Source organism: Strongylocentrotus purpuratus, unplaced genomic scaffold (genome assembly GCF_000002235.5).
Source record: "Strongylocentrotus purpuratus isolate Spur 01 unplaced genomic scaffold, Spur_5.0 spur5_scaffold_17, whole genome shotgun sequence".
Taxonomy (NCBI): domain Eukaryota; kingdom Metazoa; phylum Echinodermata; class Echinoidea; order Camarodonta; family Strongylocentrotidae; genus Strongylocentrotus; species Strongylocentrotus purpuratus.
Genome location: NW_022145602.1, coordinates 28,896,896 through 28,912,803, shown reverse-complemented (window position 1 = coordinate 28,912,803; position 15,908 = coordinate 28,896,896). Strand labels below are relative to the sequence as shown.

The 15,908-nt window shown below is 37.5% G+C and overlaps 1 protein-coding gene across 1 annotated transcript; it reads left to right on the top strand.

The window, feature by feature from the left end:
- The first annotated feature begins 4,512 nt into the window (after positions 1 to 4,512).
- Positions 4,513 to 7,182, top strand: LOC115925122. The gene is made up of 3 exons (XM_030988351.1): positions 4,513 to 5,612; positions 6,372 to 6,455; positions 6,941 to 7,182. Exons 1-3 carry the CDS (start codon positions 4,520 to 4,522, stop codon positions 7,180 to 7,182), a joined length of 1,419 nt encoding a protein of 472 aa, XP_030844211.1. The 5' UTR covers positions 4,513 to 4,519.
- Positions 7,183 to 15,908: the final 8,726 nt, after the last annotated feature.

Here is a 15,908-nt window from a genome sequence, read left to right as displayed (position 1 = left end):
ATATTCACGCTCGTCACTGGCCGATAAGCTCGTTGGCGAGCTCGTTGGCGAGTTCGTCAACGAGTTCGTCGGCGAGTTCGTCAACGAGTTCGTCAACGAGCTCGTCGGCGAGTTCGTCGACAATCTCGTGGGAAAAAATGGCTGCACGCTTTATAATGGCGTGCTTAACAGCAGGGTGGCATTGAGAACAAATTTGTGTCTAAATATAGAGGTGAACTTGATGATCCAAGCATATATATATATATTTATCTAACTTATCAGCCTTTCAATATCCTGGTAACATCTGCAGGCTGGCCATGCAAGGGCAATTCAGTTGGCTAGCTGGTGAAGAATACAGTGATACTCTTAGGGCAATTAAAAGCTCATTACTTCTGGGATATCAATCAATTAAAGCACTAATATATCAAAGAACAGAAAGAAAAGATATAACATAAATGTAACTTAAAACAAGTAGCTCTTAATTAGAGTCAATACAAACCCTGTATAATGCATGTTACCTGTATGCAAGGTTCACAACTTCACACAACAATATGAATGTATAAATGATTTCCAAATTATATAATTACACTGTATAATGAAATTAAATATGTGAGTAATTACACTGTATAATACTCTGCCTTTGAAGAAATATTATTATCCATTTTGGTAATTATTTATCCATCATTCTAATCACTCATAATATTACAAAGATCCAAACTAATAAAGCGGTATTCCTACAATAACTATGTAGCATTCCCCCTTTTTGTCAGTGTATTCACCAACCCAGGGTACCAAGTAATTATACATGTACACTATAGGATCTCTAGAACAATCCCTTCTTATATCCGCTAGCAAACTAGTTTTTCAGTATTCAGACCAAATGCATTCTTGTGCTCTCATGTTGCCTAAAAGGTAGGGTTTGTCATTCAAGATACAGAAATGTTTACATGAATATAACCTTATCACATAGATATCTAATGTTACTTTATTGAAGTGAATATGCTATGTGCTAGATAGATAAACAAAATTCCCAATATATGAAAAGATATCTCACTAGAAAAAGAATGAATACATTGTCTCATTAATCATTACTCTACACTTCTCTTTCATAAATGTATAAGAGAGGTAGGCCTAACTGTTGGCCTAGTCTATTTAAATACACAATAGAACATTTAGTTAAAAGGTGTGAGAAATTAGTTTTTCTCTTACCTAAAACAAAGGAGCTGCAATACCATTCAAAACCCATGTCTGCTCTCCACAACAGCAAGATAGAAAAAGACTTGACCAAATGGGCCTAAATCAATTCATTCTTATCAGGAATGCTACCAGTGGTAATTCCACAAGAGAGTACACAAGAAAGTGAGAGAGGGGAGAGAGAGGAATAGGGATTTGTGTCTAAGCAGGGGGGATCCTATGTACATAAGGAGAGAGCAAAGATAGAAACAGGGAGTTGACCTCGAATCAAGCACTGGGTGTGTGGTCTTATGTAATACCTGATAGTGACATTTCAGGGTGTTAAATATATGATACAGTCAGAATAAATGGCACCCCCCCTTCCCAATCTGGTATGCTGCAAATAAATGTTTCAAAGTTTCAAAAGAATTTAATTAAATTTACAGAAATTTGACAGGTTACTTCAGCATGAAAAGCTATTGTTTCAATTTCAACATAAATTTTCTGAACTTTCAATGTAATTGCATATGTGTATTTTTATGATACTGGAGAGATTTCACCATGGATATTTCAGATCCAAGTATAAAAATAAAAGAGTATATTCTATGGTGATAATTTTGTCCATGTCTTAATGCAGATATAGTTGGAGATAACTTAATTAACGTTGTGTTTCAAACCCTGGGTTTTAAATTTTTATGTAAGGTGAAACCCATTTTTTGCCCTTTTTAGGACGTACACCAAAACGTGACATGAAAAAACCTAGTTCCTGGTAATGAGTATTCTCTAAATTTGTATGACTATCTGATGTTCAATTATTGTCTGGTATAGTGCTGAATCTATTTATGCTCATGTCATTAATAACCTTAGGTTGCGTGGCAAAGTTTTTTCATAATCACCATATTTCACATCTTGTAACAGTTGTTATGCATGGTGTCCACCATGCAACACGCGTTCCATTTGGTGCTTCTGCATGATGAATGCACATTATATGAACAACTTTGACAATTCCCAGTTTATTTCTTGGAAGAACTCCATGGATCATATCAATTAAAAAAGATGAAGCTTAAAATGTTATAGTTAAAAAAAACAGCACATGTTTGAAATTCTAAAAATTCTTTGGTGTCCACCCATAACATGCGTTACCGTATATGAAAAATACAAAATACAATTTTGTTAAGAAACTTCATTTATAATCGTTCTAATCTTTCACAAGAAAGGCTTTCTACATTGTGTATATAAAATTCATTGAATTGTTCAATTTTGAATCAAATAGATATTTTTAAAAAAATTATGAAACTTTGGTGTCCACCCTAGAGGGCTGGGTTACCAGTTTAACCCTGAGTTCGCCACGAGCTCCCGAGTTTACCCCCGAGTTCGCCACGAGCTCCCAGTTTAACCCGAGCTCGCCACGAACTCCCCCTTTTACCCACGAGCTCGCCACGAGCTCCCCCTTTTTACCCACGAGCTCGCCACGAGCTCCCCAGTTTACCCCCGAGCTCCCCAGTTTACGCCCGAGCTCGCCACGAGCTCCCCATTTTACCAACGAGCTCGTCACGAACTCCCCCTTTTACCCACGAGCTCGCCACGAGCTCCCCCTTTTACCCACAAACTCGCCACGAGCTCCCTTCTTTTACCCACGAACTCGCCACGAGCTCCCCCTTTTACCAACGAGCTCGTCACGAGCTCGCCACGAGCTCCACCTTTTACCCACGAGCTCGCCACGAGCTGCCCAGTTTACCCGCGAGTTCGCCACGAGCTCGTGACGAACTCGTTGACGAGCTCGTGAAGATTTTGTAAGATCGTTACTAGCGTCCTGGAAGCGTGTTACGAGCTTAAAGCCTAAAAAACGATCTTATTAAGCTTACCACGAGCATAATACGAGTTCGCGACGAACTTAAATTTGTATAGGGGCAGGGCTCATTATGTATGCATACAAAGCTTGTGATCGCATTATCTCGAGAACCGATTGATGGGTTCCCGCCAAACTTAATTCATGTATGTATCTTGCAAAATCAATGTATGTATCTCGCAAAATCAATAACTGATTATATTTTGGGGTCACAAGGTCAAAGGTCACAGGGCTCATTCTGTATGCAAAAATAGCTTGTGATCACATTATCTCAAGAACCAGTTGATGATGCACCTATGGTATTATTGGTGTATAATATTGTACTCTTTTATCTAAGCTGGCAGAAAACTTCACAATAGGCACAGTTTGATCTGGAGGATTTTGCAGGGTGGGACTTTAACAATTAGGGTCTAGAAAAATGCACACAAAAAATCTTTAAAAACATACATAATACACATTAAGATAAAACAGTTAATGGTTTGTTGATCTATCATGCAGACCCAGCATAGAAGTAAACATGCATGTCAGGGGACCTATAAAACATAATTTGCCTTAATAGTGTACTTACATTTGACCAATTCAGCAGGAGATATTTGATGTTTGCTTTCTATATGGACTCTAATTTCAGTTTCTCTTACTGTTTTTTTTTCAGGCCATGTCAGAGGTGTCAGACCTGTCGGAAACTACTACAGATCTAACAGATGATTCTGACCCGGATTACATACCGGAATCTGATGATGATGTTGGGGAAAGGGAGATGAGTCCTGTCGTTCCTATCCCTGGATCTTTTAATATTCATCGTGGTTGTCTACCCACTCATGAAGATGAAGCATCAACCAGTGAGAATCATGTAGACAGCACCTCAAAAGCAGTATTGCATGCCTGCAGTAGGTCTTCAGGGATACAAGTGAATGCCACAGCAAATGGAAGAAGTAAAAGCTGGGATAAAGTCCAATATTGTCCTTTCTGCATGGAACCTCAGAAGAAATTACCTCGCCATTTACAAACTCCCAAACACAGAAACGAACCACAGGTGCAGAAATGGCTTTCTAGTGAAGACCAAAAGGATAAAGTGAGACAATTGACACTAATGCGCAATTATGGAAACTACCTACACAATATCTCTGTCCTGAAGAAGGGAGTTGGAGAACTCATTGTTGTTCATAGGCCAGCAGACAAGTCAGATCCATCAGATTACGTTCCCTGCTCAAACTGTTATGGTTTTATCACGAAGACAGAATTGTGGAAACACAAGTGCAGCCAGATACTTGATAGTATACCATCTGGGAAAACAAAGAAACGAGGAAAAGTGCGTGCTGCCAAAATGCTGCTACCAAATACTCCTGGGGTGGATACGAGAACCATTGAAATCCTGTCGAACATGATCGATGACAATATAGCCGCTGTGGTCAGGTCGGATGACCTAATAACAAAATTTGCTGAGAAGTTAACCATGAAACATGGACATAGCAGAGACCAAGAGAACTATATCAGGCAACGGTCAAGGAGCTAGGAAGAATGGTCCTCGAGTACAGATCAATGACAGGGGAGACCAATGTCGATCTTGCAAGTCTCATACGTCCTGAGAAGTTTGTTGCAGTGACGTCTGCTACAAAACTGGCTGCAGGATTTTGTGCTGAAAACAATGTCTACAAAACCCCCAGTCTTGCATTAAAGATCGGACACGGTCTGAAGACTTGTTGCGAGATTCTACAAGGAAAAGCCATTATGACGCAGAACTCTGCCATCAAGAAAAGTTGCAAGGCGTTCTTGACCCTGTATGACCTTCAATGGGGGAGCTATGTAACTCACCATGCACTAAGAAGTCTTCAAGAAGGAAGAAGAAATAACCCAAAGTTGTTGCCACTTACCGAAGATGTAGTCAAATTTGCGAAACATCTCAAGGGAGAAATGCATGCAAAATTGAATGGGCTTGAGAAAGAGAGCAACACCAACAGAATTGCACATGAATGGCATAATCTTTCTGAAGTACTGCTGGCACATATTGTTGTCTTCAACAGGAAAAGACCTGGAGAGGTCTCAAAAATGACCATGCAAGATTATGAAAATTGCTCGCAAGGAGAAGGTGGTATAATTGATGGTGCTCTCAGCAAGTGGGAGAGAGCACTTTGTCGAGTTCTATGGAGAGTCGAAATCGTGGGAAAACGTTTGAGGACGGTGCCTGTACTTTTGACAACGACAATGAAGAGGGCAATGGACTTGTTGAAAGAGAGGAGATGTGAGGCTGGCATCGAGGAGAGCAACACATATGTGTTTGCTGGATCAGGGGAAGGGCACCGGAGAGCATGCGATGCTATCCGTGTTCATTCCACCAAATGTAATGCTGAACATCCAGAACATCTCAGAGCAACACATCTGAGAAAGCAAATTGCCACTGTAGCCCAGATTATGAATTTAAAGGAAAATGAGCTAGATGTCTTAGCTAATTTCCTTGGGCATGACATCAGAACGCATCGGGAATACTATAGACTCCCAGATTCAACAGTGCAACTGGCGAAGGTTTCAAAAGTTCTTCTGAAGATGGAGAGGGGAGATCTTGAAGGTCTTGCCAATAAAGGACTAGAGGAAGTGCAGTTGGATCCCAGTGAAGGTAAAGTGCATAATATTTTCTTTTGAATTCTTCATGCAAACTGCAAAGAACAACTAGAGTAGAAAAACGTGCAGGTTTTGTTTGCTTTTATTTTCATAAATCAATAATACATAATACATAGTGTAAATTGAATAAAAATATGGCGGATGGCCCATTCCAGCTGAGTATCAATATAATACCGCTGTTCTTCCATGGTGTCCTTCATGAATACATGTACATAATAGTAGCAATCAAAGTAACAGAAAAAACACAACAACAATGTATTGAACATAAACATGTATATTCCAGCAATTTCAAACTAATAAATTTGATTTTCTTTTTCATATTCAATATATCTTTATAAAAAGGGATACAGAACCGTAGGACCCTTAACAAAGAAAAAAGTAGATGAATAATTAAGATATTTTGGGGGGTGCATAATTGGCGATTTTGTGCAAGACTGTTTGATAGATGTCCAAAAGATTGAAAGAGAGAGAAATCTGCATGCATCTGTCGTGAGCTAAGCATTGTAATCATGTCGAACCATGTTGTGTTCATAATGAATTAAAATGTTTATTACTGAAACTAAATTAATTATATATAAGACATGCATGAATTTCATTCCTGTTGTTAGTTTGTCCTAAATAATTCTATGAGGCTAATTCCTTTCATGTAGAAAAATACTTTTTCAGAATATTTGTATACACATAAAAACACTGTTAAGGGCCTGATATAACATAACTTATGCTAATTATAAATATTTCTTTTGATTTTTTGTAGAGTACATCACTGATGCCGAGTCAGATTCTGAGGGTGAAGATGTGCAGTCTGATGATTCACCTTTGGTGACTGTGAGGACAGAAGGTATGTTAAACAAGAGAAAGTCAAATCCTAGTCAGTAGCTGAAAGCCAGTGGTGCATATAGTTTCTTTGAGTCAGGGCTGCTTTGATTGATTGAATTATGATTGTTAGAATGCAGTTGCACTATTTGAACGTTTCATTATTTGTCCTAACAAAAATAGAACACCCAGTACTTGATGAATCGACCGAAGCATATTTTCTTCACATATACTTCACATATTATATATATAGAGAGAGAGAGAGAGAGAGAGATTTCCTGTTAATACAACATGTAGGGTTATATTATTTTCCACCAAAAAATGGTACTGGGTATTTTCACTTGAATAATGTATACATGTAGTTCTAGTTTTATGTTTCATGACAGTTTCACTCTATTCTATCTGGGAGCCAAAGGCATGGACGTAGGGCTATATGTGCTGTTTTGTCTCAAAATGAAATATATTTTCTGATTGAAGGTTTAAAAGATATATATTCTCCTTGGTAAACAGACTGTAGTGCCTACTCTGGGAAATCAAAAAGTCCTTCTGAGAATCATCCAATCAGGAAAGTCTGGACTTTGAAAGAGAAGACAACTGTCGCAGACCATTTGGGCTCATTTCTCCTAAGACGTACCCTACCAGGAAAGGCACATATTTTGAAACTCTTCAATGCAGAGCCACAAACCTTTCGGGATCGATCTTGGACCAACGTGAAAGATTTCGTTCGAACCAGATTCGGAAGAAGGATGTAATGGGATTCTTGAAGATGTAAAGTACATTTATGAATGCTCATCATGATACATATTATATATACCTGTAGACATTGTGACATTTCTCCCAAAAGGGGAGGGGAGGGGGATGTGGCAATGGACTTATCGTGTCAGGCTGTTGCCAAATGATTTGTTATCATTGTGTGCTTGTACATATATGCAAAATAATTGGGGCACTTAAGTTAGACAGAAAAAAGATATGTTTGTTGCCTGACTTGAAATTCGGCAAGATCCCTTCTCCCTCCTCCCTTTTGGAATTGATTTGTTAAGTTCATACATGAAGGTTTAGGTTCAGAACTGATGATATACATGTACAGGAGAAATGTGTAATGTATTGTAATGCTGCTCATGTATGCATTATGAGATTTTATCAAACCCTAAAGACAAAATTTATTGTTGATTTTTTTGGAGTAGATAATGCAGTCACTAGTTAAATGTGGGATACCCTCAGTTGATTTCATTGATTACTTTAGTTCATACGTGAAAGATTCATATTATGGAAGTAGTCTGTATGTCCTGTTTCTTTTGTGATTCTATTTGAAGTTGAGACTTTGAAAATGTGTATTCACATTTAATTGGGTTTCGAGAAATGTTGCACCAACAAATAGATTTCCTTTTGTTTATGTAAAATATCTACAGTCGGTATGGAAGTTCATGTAGTGTAGCTCTATTGAAGTAAAAAGCTATCGAGTGAAAAACTGTTAATTCAGCAACTTGGTGACATGACTTTGCCCATTCATTATATGAAGGGTGATGGATGGGAACTTCATATAAGAGAAGCAATAATTATAGGTATATAGAATATTTCATGCTCTTCACTTGAAATCTAAATTTGTATATTATGGTTTCATTTGTTCTAGATCAGTATGAAAGAAACAAATGTTCCCTAACAGTTTCATCATTTGGTTTTTAATGAAAGTTATATAAATCCTCTCCACATAATATATGTACGACTTCAACATTATTTTGTGTAGATAAATGCGTTTAATAGCAATTCACCTCATTTAATTGATGCAATTGATTTAAGCACTGTAGATTTCAAGATGTAATATGGTATAAATGAAGACTGTATGTATACTGTGTATGAGCAAGGAATTTAAAGACATAAATTATGTCACAAGTATCGTTTTATATTACTTAAAGCACATGGATCATATATGTTTAATTTCTTTTTAATCAGTAAACTAGTTTTCAGCTTTATCAGTATGCTGACCAGGATTTAGGGGCAAAGAATAAACATGTACAGTACCTGTATGTCAACGCATTATAACGTTTATATATATGAAAATAATCATCTTAAGTTTGTTAAAGAGGTTCTCATATGCACTGGGGCTTTTAGAAATATTACAACAAATATGGACGTCCTTTATACTACAGTTGTGGAGTGAGATAAAATGCTAACAACTTGATAGTAACAAAATTACTTCACTCTGATTGACAGATCTAATCTACATCTCTTGGTAATTGGTATATTTAATGATAAAAAAGCCATAATTTTGAGTAAAAGAGATTATTTTATAAGTCTAGAATAACTTTAAAATTGTTAGAGATATGTTATCTTTCAGTTCAGTATGAAAGGAAACAGTTGGCTCCTTGACTTTTTAAGTGTGAATCCCACATTTATTTTGTAGTTCAATATATGCTCTATGACTCAAGTCATACAGTTTGTTATTGCACTTTCAACGTTAGAATTTTGGGCTAAAATTTTTATGTGTTATGTAGTTCTTTTTACTAAAAATATAATGGCAGTGACAGATTCAGACTGATTTACACGGAACAAATGAACTTGTTTCTGTCTGTATAGTCCTAACCCTGCTTAGCTAGGGTGGGGGTTTGGGGGGGGGTTAACAATTTAATACAAAGGTTCTTACATTTTCAACAACAACAAGGGTGTAATTCAGGCTCACACAAAATATTCTTGTAACCACACACAGACAAGATTGAAAAACACAATTTTTTCTGAGGGGGGGGGGGGGGTGCCAAACCCACTCCTGAATCTGCCACTGTCAGTGTTATGTTTGTATTTACAAAAAAGGTTATGTGTTAACAGTATATTTTGAAAAATGGTTAGGCATATTTGTTATTTGTATTTATAAGTTTCTATTGATGGACAATTACTTTGAAGGCTTGTAGTCACAACCTATCTCGAGTCTAAAAAAACAGTATGAAATTCTTGAGGCCACCAAATGAAATATTTACTTGTTACTAGCTACCCAATGAGCAGTTTAGCTAGTTATACCTGTGGTACATTGATGGGTAGTTTAAGTTCTTTTGTATAAGTACAACAATGTAAAAACTCCAGTTGTTCCTTAAAAGTGTTTTGTGGAAGAAGAAAATTAGGAGTATGTGATTGTAAGGTTTGTAATTTGTTGTCATTTAACCATACACCAGTCCACAAATGTATTCATATTGATGGCCTCTTCTCCCACCTAGTGATGAACTATTGTATTCACTTGTTATGAGTTAATGTATACTGGTCTACTACTATTGAACCTTGTCATTGGTATCATTAAGGTTCAGGGTGCACATCCGTAAATATAGGTAAATTTTCATGAACTATTGAGATCGTGTTCATAGGATTTAACAAAAAGAAAAGAATCAAACCCTTCGAGTTTATAACCCATAACGGAGAACTATGTAAGCCTATATAGTGCAATAACTCAGGGCTGCAAGCGCCCAGCAAGACCATGCTTTTCATGGAGATATCTGAAATATAACTTTAAATTGAACTTTCAGGGACAGACTGTTTTGGCTTGGGGGCAGAAAACAAATTTTCTTTGGTGAGTTTTATAGCTGCAAACGGTCAATCAGCCGCTCAAAATCAGATCCATGCAGTTTGGCAAGAAAAAATAGAAATAGAAAATTAATACGAATTGTCCTAAATGCAAATTACAGCTTTAAACGGAGGTCACACTTAATTATTTCAGTTGTACCGATAGTTATATGCCTTTTATAGCCATTTGCTAGCGAGTTAGTGTTCAGCTTGAATCCTGTTAAAGATATTTTGCTCTTAAAGGAATTTCTTGTAATGCTAGATAAATTTCCATTCACACAGACCTTGAAGCCTGTGAAATATTATGAAGATGTACATGATTTATTGTATGTCACCTACAATTTTTTTTTATATCTTTCATTGCACCTGTTAAACAGTCTTAATTGTGACAGCATATTTGTGACGTTGGCATCTATTACGCTACGTCAAAGGAACACTTTAATTGTGTTGAAATTCCATACATGTATTATGAGTTCTATATATATGTTTGTTATGCAAGTCACTTTTTCTCTTACTAAAACATGTTTTTGTAATTTGTTTAAAATTTTTGAACTTGACATTTGGTTCCCTACTTGGATCATTGTGTTTGATAGTTTTATATCACGTACTCCAGCTTGTGACCATGTACTTCATACGATTATGTGTATGAAAACGTAAGCATATTTTGTTTGATTAAAAAATGGCATTTGCCATTATTGTTGCCTACCCTTAATCTTTCGTGTTGTCCATTATGTTGTAGAGTAGTATAACATGCAGAATATGATATGTTCGGAAATGGTTTCATGACAAACGTAGTAGAATGTATATACCAGTAATATATATTTTCACATCTATAACGCTCACATAGTTATTTATGAATAATTTGCTTTTGTTCTGGTACCATGTACAACAAACAACAAGGAAAGTAAGCAGTCCATAGTTGCTGGATTAATTTAAAAAATCCACATTTGACAGTACCGGTATGTTATCTAATGTCAAACGTCCACGTTCAATATGCTAGTTTACCAAGTCCACGTTCAATATGCTAGTTTACCAAGTCCACGTTCAATATGCTAGTTTACCAAGTCCACGTTTGAAGTTATGTATAAGAAGGAATGTCAAAGGTCCATGCTTGTACTGTTTATTTACTGAGTCCATTCTTGAAGGCGTTTAAAGCCCCATCGTACTACTTGTATCTACTTGCTCCCCATTTATAGAATACAATGCCTAATCGGTGACTATTGGTCCCCCATGATCCTCTTTTTCTTATGTTAATTGATCGAGAGCTGAGTTGATGAGATAGCCACCTGTCATGACCACCCTGGGTGGTCTAATTCCTCCTAGCCAAACTAGTACGTCCACATTCGGAGGTACATATGTATGTGTATAAATAATAAATGTCAAAGGTCCATTTCATTGGGTTAAAGTTATCAAGTCCATTTTCAAAGGACTTTACAAGGGATTTAATACGTTCATGTTAAAACGCCTAATTAACAAGGAATTTAACAAGTCCATGTTTGACGGCCTTATTCATGAGTCCATGTTTGAAGGCATTTACAAGGAATTTAAAAAGTCCATGTTTGCGAGAGTTATTTCATAGGTCCTCATTCGAGGGCATCTACAAGTAGTGTGTGTGTGTGTGTGTGAGAGAGAGAGAGAGAGAGAGAGAGAGAAGGGGAGCAAGAAACCAAGCAATAGAGTTTGCCAAATGCATAAGTAAAGTAATGTGTATCACATCACTATGTATATTTTGAAACAAGCAACTAATTGATTTGCCAAAAGTTTCTTTCCGTCTGTGACCTAAACCCATGACGAGACAGATCTACCGAGGAGTACTGAAGGATGCAATGATACCTTCTAATATTGCTGTCAAGTGGTCTAGTAGGGGATATCTGATATATACTACCCTAGGCTTTATGGAATGCATTATAAACTCCTTTTTTCACTTTGAAATTGACTAATATGATCTGGATTACTTCAGATGTTTTGCACTTCAGGTTATGAATGTGATGTTATATTTAAATGCTGTCTTTCATCAATGTGGACTTTCTCTTTGATCAAAGATATTCAACTGTTTTTTTTTCTTTTTTTTCTTGAGTAAAATGTTTCATTGTGGTGAAATTATCTCCTATTTACATGTCTAAATTTTCTTGAATGTTCAAAATGTACAGGGGAAGGAGATCAAATGAGTTTTCTACCCACCCCCCCCCCCCCCCTCTCTCTCTCTCTCTCTCTCACTGTTGTAAGATTCTGTTGAAAGCAAAACTACATCGGTCAAATGTTGTATCAAATTTGTTATAATTCCCCTGTTTATGGTTAACTCTTTGGAGAACAAAACAAATTAGATGTAAATGTAGCAAGATTGTTTCCCTGTACAGTTTTATAATTTCAACTAGGCCAAATTATAAAGGTATCGAGGTTGCCGGATAAGTGTCCTGTTCCCCATGGTTCATAATATCACTCAGGCTCTGTATCAATTCAACATATGGATGGCTAATGTATAGATGAAAAATGAAATGGAACACCGACTTTGTAAAGGGGTTGTCTGGCTGCATTTCTTGAACTATGAATGGATGAATGGTTATAGCTCCAGAGAAAGAAAGGGATTAAGATACATTCAGGCCTTACCAGCTGTACAAATGAGAGCCCTTTCGTGTGCAAGGGGCTGTATCAGACACAATCGGCCTGTTCACATAGAGAATAAGGTGGACGTTTTAAATGGTATGTTGTGAAATGATTGGATTAATGAACGCTGACAGACATGTAAAGCACATAGACCTCTGTATAGGTAATATTAGTCCATGCAGACTGGCCTGGATATGTTGGAAAGTTTTAAAAAGCATCCTGAAGAAAATGTGTAGTGGCTGGCTCCAAATAATATTTTGTGTGCACCAGACCCATACGCTCATCACAAACTAGCTCGGACAGGCACAAATTAGCCCACTATTTCCCAAATAGCGGGATATTTTGGAAACATGCAAGACCAAGATATGGCAAGATTTCTAGGGATATTTTCTCTGGGGATAGTTAAATAGCGGGTTGTTTGGCAAACTCGAGCTGATGAAAACAGGCCTATTTGCACTGATGATCTTGCTCACTGGGTTGTATTTCACTACCAGACACAGAACATGCCACTGGCACCTCTGCCTGCTCTAGATAGTCCATTCCAATGTTTGCATTAAAAGATGCACAAATATGCCCCTCCCCCTTCTACATTATAGGTTTGATTCGAAGAAGGGTTAGTTGAAATATAAATTACATTAGGTGTCTACTGAAGATGTACGAAATGCTCCTCCTCTTTTTGTGTCGACCGACTGGTCTTTACTAGATTTAGTGGAAGGGTCCTTTGAAATGTGAATGACATCAGCAATGTTTAACTGTCTGCTAACAATGTAAATAAAAAACTGTAAAAAAAAATATGCCTATCTCACTCTTTGCATTGACATTAGAAATTTTAGATCGTTTTATTTGATTTAAATGGTTCATTTAAGTTACTGAGAATTACACCAGCATTATACCTGACTAAATCCAAGTAATCTGTTGCATAACAGTGAATAACTCACAAAATATTTCCCATGTAAGGACCCCTGAGTTTCTGAGAACATTATTGACTGTTAAAGATTTGTTTATCAACTTTGCAAAGTTCATCTTCCCATGGTATCAAAATAATGAAAAATTCTTTACTCTGTTCCCAAAACAAACTTATCTTGTCATCTGCTAAGCTAGTATTAGAGCCAGAAAGGCATTAACACTATGTCAAATATACATATATTTAAAGTCTGTCTGTACTAATTTGGCCAGGAGGGATTAGACCTCCCTGCAAGGTCACTGACAGGTAGTTACCTCATCAAATCAGGTCTCAATTAACATAAGAAAAGGGGATCATAGGGGACCAACGGGCTCCACTTAGGCACTGTTTGCTATATAGAGGGCACAAGTAGCTACAAGTAATGCAGTGGGGCTTTAACCCAGAGTGAACACCCTTCTGGCTCTCGACAGATAAGGAGTTAGTGCCTTCTGGCTCTAAGCAGATCTCTTCTCTTAGTCTTAATGCATTCAACATTGATTGAAGATGATTACTTTGGAAGAATAAATATCTAAGGTCGCTCCTAGGTCATGCTATTGACCTTGCTCTTACAGTGAACTTGGCAGCATTTTGTCAAGCTTCACTGAGCCGAGGGGTAAATTTTGTCTATTTTTCCCACCATTTGTTTTTCTTGCCACAATCAGTTGACTATATATATGCATTGTCCTCTGTGGCCTTCTGAAGCCAATATTTAGAAACAATTGCAACAAATGGAGCTTTGCATATTAGTAAATAAAGAAAGGTGTTACAGCTCAAGAGCACTGAATTATTTGCCAAACACATAATCAATACAGAGTATCTACAAATCCTTCTGTAACAAGTGTTATCACTTTCAGGTACATGCTTGGAACGCACTTCAGAATATCAGCCGTGAAACAATGACATTTGGTATTTCAAAATTAAAGAAGAAAACACCCATATCGATCTTGGAATGTGAACGTTGGAGGCAGTAACTGATGCACTTCCGATTTTGACGGGCAACAACCTTTGAGAGGCTCAGGGCTCTAGATTTATATAAGAAAATCCAGAGGCATGCACTTCTGCATTTCAAATGTCACTCTGTCAAATAGGAAAGTATTCTATGTCAATCAGTCCGTCCTCATATCCAACTTATGATTGACAATCACACAGGTTCTCTCAATTTCTATTCATCGTGAATATCGATTGTTATTTTATGTCACCTTCTAACTCTGCATTTCTTGGGACCTGCATCATTTCTCCCTCTTCCCTGTTTTGATATCGGTGGCGCATTGCTAATATTCACACCTTGTGTTCCCAGGTTTGTTGATATGTGACTTGCTTGTCACGCGCTTGTCAAATGTTCTGATTTGTGTCCCTGTTAGGGTTGGCTTTGGGATTTGTTTTCAACGTCAACGATGCCATATTGAATAGATTTTCCAATCTTGTATTAACCCGTTGACTACTGAATTGTATAGCTCCCATAGGCTTAACACAGGGACCACCAGGTTCCCGTAAGCAAAGGGTTAAGTGTGGTTTTTGCAGACTTCCTAGAACCAATGACAAATAAATTGTGTGAAAAATGGTACAATCTCTCTGTCCCCCCCCCCTCTCTCTCTCTCTCTCTCTCCTTCTCTCTCTATCTCTCTCTCTCTCTGTCTCTCTCTCTCTCCCTCTCTCCCTCTTTCTCTCTCTCTCTCTCTCTCTCTCTCTCTACCTCCTTGCTTCCCTAGCTCCTTCTCTCCTTCCCTCCCTCTCTCCCTCTCTTGAGATGGATAAAACACAATAGGGGCAGATGGGAATATTTGGTGGAGCGCTGGGGAGATGGATCGGAAATGGGGCAGACTTTATGTTTCCTGAGAGTGAGCTAGGAATGGAGTAGGTATGTTATTAGAGAACTGCTCAGAGGGATTGGTTTGTGGAGATGAAGAGTATTAGCAATTGAAGAGGACATATTACTTGTTATACTGAGAGCCAGAAAGGTGTATCGTACATCGTATTTGGAAGAATTAATAATGGTCCCTTTTCACTCAAACTTTCAGATATCTTTTTTGAACATCTAGCATTGAATCAATACCTTAGCACCATTTTCTATCATCTGAAACACACAGGCAGACAGAAGAAAATGATAGAGAGAGACAAAAGAGAGAAAGAAGAGAGAGAGAGAGAGAGAGAGAGAGAGAGAGAGAGAGAGAGGGGGGGGGGGTCAGAAATGTTGTCTGCACTTATTTCCACATTCAGTTTGGCAATTTTCCATCATCTCAAACAAGTGGGATATTTCCTTTTTTATACATTTTTGATATTGAAATTCAGAGACTTGTTGTTGTACTAGCTAGCCCCTCCCTCTCAGTCTCTGCTACATCTGTTCTCCCTTTATATTGTCCATACCTTTTTTTCTTCCCACCTTGTCAT

What these genes read in the sequence shown, in the direction of transcription:
- LOC115925122 (XM_030988351.1), top strand. Translation starts at nt 4,520, where the DNA reads ATGGTCCTCGAGTACAGATCAATGACAGGGGAGACCAATGTCGATCTT. An exon ending in GCAGTTGGATCCCAGTGAAG is followed by an intron (nt 5,613 to 6,371) that starts GTAAAGTGCATA and finishes GATTTTTTGTAG; the next exon opens with AGTACATCACTGATGCCGAG. An exon ending in GGTGACTGTGAGGACAGAAG is followed by an intron (nt 6,456 to 6,940) that starts GTATGTTAAACA and finishes CTTGGTAAACAG; the next exon opens with ACTGTAGTGCCTACTCTGGG.